We start from the raw sequence: 8,957 nt of genomic DNA, 5'->3' as shown, positions 1-8,957 counted from the left end.
TCCTCCTCCATTGCTGAACCGCGCCGCACTGAATTAAATTATTTTATGGGGCCTAAGAGAAGAGTTGGAGCCGTAGGCACAATGCATTTACACTCTCAACCTATGGACTCTTTTAAAAAATGCAGCCGTCTCATCTTCGAGGGGCAGAGTCCAGCGATCATTTAAAATCACTGAAGCTTTAAAAGGCGTGAATGACAGGGGGTGCACTCTTTTTATATGGGCTTTAACAGAGGTTGAGCACATATAAATGGTTCAGATATCTTTTGACATATGCTGCAGAAAATAAAAGACACAAGGGGCCATGTTTTCAAAGTTCTTGTGGCATGTCACATCAAGTATTTATTCCGGATGAAATAATCGGACCACAGGCTAGAAAGGATTGCTGGCTGGTTATCAAACAATCCATTTTTTTTATCTGTACAGCACTTTTTACAACGTCTAAAAGTTGAGTCATGGCAAATGGACTTCTAATATTTGAACTTTTCATCCAAAAAGAGTGTCCTCTTCACCGCTGTACATTGTACATCACAAGTTTTACATTGGGGAAACCAAAGAGCCACTACACAGGAGGAAGGAGAAACACCTAAGGGACAGAAACAGCAGTGTACCTTCATCTTAAGGACAAAGGACACTAATTTTTTGGATGAAAATGTTCAAATATTGGACATGGAAGATAGGGGATTTGAGAGAGAAGTGAGGGAAGCTTTGCATGTGCAAATCAACAACCCCTCACTCAACAGAGGTGGAGGCCTCAGCCATAAGGTGATAGAAGCCTAGTGGGTAACACACTCGCCTATGAACCAGAAGACCCAGGTTAAAATCCCATTTACTACCATTGTGTCTAAGCAAGACAGTTGCTCCGGGGGGGGGACTGTCCCTGTAACTACTTATTGTATGTTGCTCTGATAAATGCTGTAAATGTACCTAACTTATCTTCAACCTATAATGCTGCCCTTTCATCCATCCCCCCAAAAAATTAGGTCCAATTAATGGGGGCAGGAGGAGCTGCCAGGGTGGAGCTGTCACATCTTTGCACCACCCTCCCCTGCCTTTGTATCACTTAACAAGCCTATTCAAGGCAGGAGTGAGATGAAACCAACCTGGAGGATAAATTTGTGGTCACAAGCCAACTGCCCTCAGATTGACAAAGTTCTGTGGATGCAGAAAGAAACGTCTCTTCCGTAAAGAAAGAAAGTCCAGTTACCATGACTCAGCTTTCAGACAAATTCACCTGGATGACTGAGACTGTTCACAGACACTTTTTACAATGTAGATACCCACACGGTCCTTTTGCTTGATTGTCACATGCACAAAGTAGTGCAAGCAGTGTTGCCAGACGTGTTGGTTTTAGCCCACAATCATCCAGAAAAGCGGCTAACATACTTCAAGTAGAATTACGATCCTCAACGTCTATTGTTGACAAAATATCAAACTCAAATCCAAGCAATCTGGCAACATTCTAAATAAAGTAAAGTAACATTCTCCTGAAATCTGTCATAGTCACCTGCGGTGCTGCCATACCAACCATGAAGAATTCTGATTGTTGAGTCTATCCTCAATGTGCCTGCCATTAACTATACAGCATGATCAAGGTATCTCCAGAGGTTCAAATTCATGATTGGGAATATATTTAGTGTATTTCACTCTGGGTGAGAAACTGTCTCGTCTTACAGATTCAGACTGGTCAGGCTTCCTTCCTGTTTGTCTATCTTCAGCTTCCATTTGCAGTTTGCTAAAGAGACAGAAAAAAAACCTTTTCATGTTCTGACCATTAAGCCAGCACCCCCAGATTTAAGTGCTTTCTGATGGTTGTGTAGAACCAGGAGTCAAAGTGTTTTAAAGTTCCCCTCTCTCGGCCATCTGAAATCTCTCTGTAAATTGTGGCGCCCGTGCCATGTAAAGCTGTACAAATACCACACAAGCAGAGACGAGTGCAAAGACAAACACGCATAATACAGAATCAATATAGCGAGCAGAGGACAAACAGCGAGTCGTAGTATCCTCTGATCCTACACAGTACACCCACCGCTTTGGCTCTCATGCTCCACCGCCGAGACGCTTTCATGCTTATCGCCTCACCCACTTTTCCCTTTTGCGCCCTTGCACAGGTGAATGAGTGCACAACAGGTAGCATACCTTGCTGTGAGACCAAACCCCATCCTCCACTGTCCTCACAGGGGATGGCCCAGGTCCAGGATGGACACACACAAGAATCTGACAGGTGGGCTGCACACTCCCGCACGCTCCATTAAGACATCTTCATAACTCACATACTGGCCTGGTGATCATTTACACTGCAACAGGTTTTATAAACTGTTGTTGCAAACTCACCATCAAAAACTTCACGGTCGATGCAAGACAGAACAAGTGGTCTGGAATAAAGCTATTGAACTAGCAAATCGTCACTCTTCAGATGAATTCACACTGCTAGCATGCAATTCTCCACAGCAATTCTATTCTCTATGGGGAGGTATTTAGAACCGCATCACTGTTGATCTTCTGGCAAAACTTGAGCAGAATGAGCAAAAATGAGCAGCCTGATACATATATATCAACAGTGATGTGGCTCTAAATACCTCCCCATAGAGACTTGCATGCAAGAAACAACAACAACATTTATTTCATATATAGACCAAAATCACATACAGTATGTCTCAGTGGACTTTGACAGGCCCTACAGTTGACACCCCCCACACTTGACCCTTCTCCTCACAAAAAAAAAGAAACCTTGGGACAGAGTGATACAGAAAGGGACCCCCTTCCAGGGTAGAGTGAGCCTGCAAATGGTGTCAGTGCAGGGTTGATGATATAATAATAAGTCCTACAGTTGTAGGGTTGGAGAAGTCCAGGATGTAGTCAGTGTCATGGTCTAGATTACGTGTCCATAATGATGTTACTGGTCCATTTGAAGATCCCTATAGCTGTAGTTGTAACGGTGGTGGTGTCTGTGGTGACCCTCTGGATTGTTTCATGGTATGTCCTTGTTTAGCAGTTGTCAGGAACCAGGATTTATTTGCTGGTCTCTTCACTGGGGTCTGCCAGTAGTCTGGGCGCTTGATTCCGTGTCTCGGAGAAAAACAAACAGAAGCAGCGGCAGACGGTTGCACTGTACGACCGATACTGAAATATGTGGTTATAGTGGTATATTAGTGCTACAGTGGCCCGGTACCCTAACTAGGACAGCCTAACTAAGGTGAATTTAACTTTGTCTGTGTCTAACAGGGGGACTCTGTGATAAACTGGACTTAATAATTGACACTGCGTCAAAGTGAAGTGAAATGCAGTGTGAATTCATCTGAAAAGTTACAATTTTAAACATATATATATATAAAGAGAGAGAGAGAGAGTTAGTATCAAGACTTGTGTGTGCGAATAAGGTAAAGCTGGGTAAAAATTAGCAACACAACAGATTCTAGAAATGATACCGGCAATGATGCTGTCATGTGATGGGGAAGAGATAAGTGCTCACCATGTAGTTTCATCTTATTAGAAATGAAAGATGAGAATGATAACTACAAGACCACATAATGAATTTCATGTTAGCCTGGAGCAAGATTTGTATCTGTACTGTCAATAAGGGCATTAATAATTTGTAGAAGAGACATTCCAGGACCAGGATGCCAAAAAGTGATCACTAGTAAGATTCTTGCTTGATCCCTAGTAACATAGAGCTGGTCTGTCTTTATAATTCTCCACATCATAGCACCACTACACAACCATTCCATACGAATGAAGAAGTGAAACCTGTATATGTATTGAAGCAGATCTGGGCTAAATTCAATTTCTCATTGAACAAATCAAATTGAGAATCATTTCCTGAATGAATTAATTCCAAATTGTGCTTCCTCTCATGTGTTCTAGAGGGTAATTGTAAGACCAGGGAAAGGGCAGATTGGATTATGGCTTCATGACAAGTAGTGTGTTTTTATCCTGTTTGTATGACTCTGTGTGTGTGTGTGTGTGTGTGTGTGTGTGTGTGTGTGTGTTGCAGCCCTGCCATGTTAGAGAGCCATGATGTTGAGAACAGTGGTAGTCTGACGCCTGGTTCAGCTCGACAGGTCTGCGTTCAGCGTCATCCCACGCACGGATTCGGCTTCATCGCTGGCAGTGAACGGCCCGTTGTCATACGCTCTGTCTCAGCGGGTACGTTCACACACACACACAATTTGTATGTTTTCTTTTAGTACCTGTCCATGGGTCTCACACACGTTCTTTCTCAGCATCCGTGTGTGCCATCTATGCGTTCCTTTGTTAGATGGTCCTTCAGACGGAAAGCTCTTCCCTGGAGATCAGATACTTGCCATCAACAATGAGCCCGTGAGCGACGTGTCCCGTGAAAAAGTCATAGACCTTGTAAGGTAACATCCTTTACTGTCAGCAGAGGGTCTGCCAGCACCACAACTGGCTCTGGCTCCATTTGTTCATTGTTCAGTGCACCGTCTCCCTCACATCGTGTAGGAAATGCCAAGTGTTTTAAAAATTGCCAATTACATGTACCTGTTTTCCAAATCTTTCATTATGTTTCTCTTGGACAATACCCATAGAGGAATGTACCATGTTGGCCGGATTATAAAATGGTTTTCACAGGGTAATTACTCTGGAGTTATAATACAGGAGTAATTCCTGCCCAATGTTGTTAACAAAAATCTGTTAATTCCTCACCTCCTCCTATCAAATAATTTATCTGTTGCATATGACTGACACCTGAAAACAGATGATTTCAGAAGACTGCTAAGCGATGACAACCTTGGACTGCAACATCGCACAGTATTTTGACAGATTTGCCAACACTATACTCAACTTGAATTACAAATAAACAGACTGGAGTTTTTGGCAAATTGTTTTCTCACATGCCCTGTAGTCTCATCTCGCAAATCATTTCATAGAAGAACTGGCAGCGCCAAAGATGGTCTTGTGGCCACATTCACTGTATTGAACGGTTGGTGAAAGGTGCATGAAGTGCATTTTGCAGCAATAATTCATGTTGTTTGCACGTGGAAGCAGATGGAAACAGGCAGGCAATTTTTACAGCACTTGGCACTCTATAAACATGAGAGCTGCCGGCCTCAAACGACATAAGTTGTAATGATGGGGTTGCACAGGGGTGGGAGGCATTTGCCAGCATGCAGCACAACCGCACATTCACATCCATCTACCCCTCCAGACGCTGCAGAGATTCCATCGTGCTGACTGTTCTGCAGCCCCAACAGGTAAGCTGCCGTTCACTGATAGAAATGCCTGGAAATGTTCATGTGTGTTGCTGATCGCCCGTCATAGCCAAACGCCATCATTGAGGTAGAGAACGAATCAGCGTATTGTTTTTCTTCGGTTTGGAAAGATCCCAATTTATGTGCAATTCCCCCATGCCAACAATTCCTAATTGCAGAGTTGCACCCATCCGTGCATGTAATGATAGTGTCTCATTCATTTAACCATCTAACTGAATTAGCTTTTGCAAAATGTACTTTTGCAATGTAATTTTTTTTCCATTAGTTTGATGTGATTTTTTGTATGTGAGTGTGTGTGTGTGTTTGTGTGTGTGAGTGACTGTCCTTTTTTATTCCCTTTCAGTCTCCTAAGTCTGCTTTCATAAGCGCAGCCAAGAAAGAGCGCCTGCGGACCAACCCACCAAAAGTCCGTTTCTCTGAACAAGTGTCCATCAGTGATCCAGATTCAGTAGGTTCTTCATGGGCCTCGCATTCACCCATGAACACACACACTCTCATACACTCTCTATACTCCTCTCACAGCCTCGCACGCTCTCTGGTTCATGTCTCTTGTGGTTTCCAGTCTAACACACTTCATGACAGACATTAAGATTCCAGTGTAGAAGAGCTTGAATGAATCAGAAAGTTCCTCTTTTTCCTGAAGTGAACAATCCTCTTCCCCCCCTCTTTGGAGATGTTAGGCTTGGCAGGTCTTAGCAACGTGTCACATTGCTCTCAGTCCAAGAAAAAAAAAATTGGAGATTTGTGCAAAAGGCAGTGGTTCCAACTATTGATAGCAGTGCATGTGATGAATAACATTTTAGCCTTTAGCTCTGTGTGCTTTGTTGACTGGAAATTGTTTTCAGCTTTAAGAACAGATGGCAATTTACCCAAGAGGTTAGCTGATGATAGAGCGGAATAAGATATGTTCATAAAAAAAATGGCTTTAACATGGCTTTACATTTTAGACATGAAGACCCCAGACTGGTCAGATATGACAGAGGATCTGAGCAGAGATGCACCTGCTCTCAGGACCACGGCTTGCCCTGTATGCAAATGATGCAACTAGCCGCAGCAAGCATGGGCGTGGCACGAATGGAGCCCATGCTAACGTGTGCTTCCATGGCTTGTGTTCCATGCAGTCCCCTCTGTCAAGAGTGAACGTGACACCCTCGGGTGCAGCCTCTCCGCTTTATTAACGAGAAGCGATGGGAGGCGGCTGCTGCTCTCCCGGAGGACGAGACTTGCTGATCAGGCCTAGAAGGCGCAAATCGGTAAAGATCGATCGGAACTCACCGAGCCGCCAAACCATGCCAATCATCAGACCCGCTCATTAGCGCACATAAGCCCGTGCTCTGAATATTAAGTAGTTAATACAGCACCGTACCGTTGGGGGATGAGAGACAGGGCGTGGCCTTTCATTCGACAGCGAAATTCTGTTTGTGTTGACTTGAGATTGGAAGTTAAAAATAAATGTAAAAAAAAGAAGAAGAGAAACTGCTCACGGCCTTCCTCTCATCGAAACCTGGCCTTCCCGCTGCCCATATCTCCTGTCTGCACAGAGGCCTGTTCCCATACTGACACACTCTGTTATGCTAAATACAACCTTTTAACGTCTCCTCTCCAGAGGCATGGACAGACACCTCCTTCTGAACTTTTAGTGACCGGAGGCTTAAAATCTGCCTTTTTTTTTCTTCTTTATTTTTTTATGGATGGATGCAGACATGCTCTTCCCATCACACCCCCAACCTGGGTAACAAATAGTATTTGTGGTCTTTCAAATAGCACATGCGGGCCTGTGATTGAGTCTGCCTGGTGGAGAAGAAGAGCCAGTGGAGTCGTAAATAACGGACACGGCAACCAGACTCAGTCATTCGCTCAATGTCCTGCAGCTATTTGAACCCAGGTCTGAGACATATTAGTAGATAAGATTCGATCCCCTACAGCATGTTGCCCTATATGTTTATGTGCTATGCATAGTGGTGTTTCAAACGCCCGATTATCTAATAACATAGAGTTGTATACAGTACCAGTCAATACAATAGTTAGGTGGTTTTAGTCTACATTATCTGCTGTGGATGTAAGCTTAATTATTCCTCATTCCAGTGATTCATTTGACTGTGCATCAATTGATTGTACACCGATGGGATATCGAACTGAACATCCCATCACTACATGGCCTGTCCTGATGGTCTATCGATGGTGGTTGCAAGTTGGTGGACCTGCATATTGTCATGTGACTAGATCTAGAATATGCAGCTTGTGCATTCGGTCCAAGTTAGAACTAAACATTTTATTCAATATTTTAGTGTGTCCAGTGTTTGACTGGGACTGTATATTGCTTGCTTATTGCAAGACATAGGTTGTCTTAAGATTTGTTTTAGTTTAATGGCTTATAAGTTATACACATAGATACACTGTAAGTAAAAGATTTAAGTTATGGACCTTGTCTTTCTGAAAGATGGTTCACATTTAAAATAAGTTTTTGTTTTAAGAATTTTCTTGCATAAAATGAACAGTCTGGACCCAAATTACTCTTTTTAATGGTATTTGTTTTGTCTAGGACAAATTAAATGGATTGTGTGCTTCAATATTTTTTTGTTATATCAAACATCAAAGAAATGGCGGCGTCTGTATTGAGGAACTTTAGAGTCATTCATTATATAGCATTTCATCTCCTAAATAGCAATTGCCACAGGATGCGTTGTGCTGACATATTGTCAAATGAGTCAGAGGATGCATTGAACAACTGGCAATTTACTTGTTTAATCGTTTAAAGGGAAATAAACATGCTTTGAATTCTGCATTCAAACCGCCTGGAGCAAGTGTGACAACACACCTTGCTTCCAAAGGACTTAAAACTGAGGAACCCTTTATGGTTGTGTCTGTGGTCACATGATACTAATGACTTCCAGCATAGAGACCAAGTCTGTAATAAGGACCAGAAATAGCTTTTTTTCAGATATGGGTAAGTCCTCCTAATTTATGAAGGACAAGGAGTGAAAGGTAAATGAGCGCTTGTTCACACGTACACCTTAAAGCGATGTGCAGAAGAAATTAGATACACACACACACACACAGATAATGATAATGAGACAATGTAGTGTCCCTGTACCTATTCAGTGACTTCCTGGGTACGATTAAGGTAAGATGATTTTATTGCTTTTGGAATGAAACATTCCCTTGTCGGTTTTCAGTGGTTTATCCAATGACCTTCTATAATCTCTCTACACATGGGTAGACTGGCTCTATAAATATAGATTTATAGAGTCTATAGGACGTCTATAGACTATAGCCACAATCTTTTAGTCTTTAAGCAGCTTAATGAGGTTGATTCCAATGTTTGCTTCATTTTTCCCAATTTTCTTTGCCCTCTCTCTTTTCTTTTACTCATTCTCTCTTTGATTTGTTTTCTTAGACAATGCTCAAAGACGACTCACTGCTGCTCATACCTAACGTGTTGAAGGTGTTCCTGGAGAATGGACAGATCAAATCTTTTACATTTGACAGTCGCACTACAGTCAGGGTGAGTGAATGAATCGAAAGACCAAAGCTATCTAATTACATGGACAGAAGGATCCCAATGTACAGTCCCGTGCACATTGGTGACATGCTGTCTTGGTTGCATGCTGCTTGAGATTATGTTCAGAAAATAATGCTCTAAGTGAAAATTTACAAAACGAAAATGTCCATAAAACTAAATAATAATCATGTTGGAGATTGATAGTGACTGCAGTAATAATTGTGCCA

The 8,957-nt window shown here is 42.4% G+C and overlaps 1 protein-coding gene across 5 annotated transcripts in view; it reads left to right on the top strand.

Annotated features, from left to right (window-relative positions):
* The window catches only part of frmpd3 (FERM and PDZ domain containing 3), an 83,971-nt gene that overhangs the window by 64,678 nt on the left and 10,336 nt on the right, over nucleotides 1–8,957 (top strand). For 3 of the 5 annotated variants that reach the window (XM_028960428.1, XM_028960426.1, XM_028960431.1), the window contains 6 exons: nucleotides 2,109–2,221; nucleotides 3,992–4,143; nucleotides 4,256–4,358; nucleotides 5,165–5,210; nucleotides 5,572–5,676; nucleotides 8,626–8,733. In XM_028960428.1, the coding sequence (XP_028816261.1) occupies nucleotides 2,181–2,221; nucleotides 3,992–4,143; nucleotides 4,256–4,358; nucleotides 5,165–5,210; nucleotides 5,572–5,676; nucleotides 8,626–8,733 (555 nt within the window). In that variant the 5' untranslated portion in view covers nucleotides 2,109–2,180. Of the gene's footprint in view, nucleotides 1–2,108; nucleotides 2,222–3,991; nucleotides 4,144–4,220; nucleotides 4,359–5,164; nucleotides 5,211–5,571; nucleotides 5,677–8,625; nucleotides 8,734–8,957 lie in introns of those variants that run through there. The other 2 variants (XM_028960430.1, XM_028960429.1) reach the window with 2 other exon arrangements.

Source organism: Denticeps clupeoides, chromosome 18, assembly GCF_900700375.1.
Source record: "Denticeps clupeoides chromosome 18, fDenClu1.1, whole genome shotgun sequence".
NCBI classification, from domain to species: domain Eukaryota; kingdom Metazoa; phylum Chordata; class Actinopteri; order Clupeiformes; family Denticipitidae; genus Denticeps; species Denticeps clupeoides.
The sequence above is the reverse complement of the archived record's forward strand: the minus strand, read 5'-3'. Positions and strand labels throughout refer to the sequence as shown.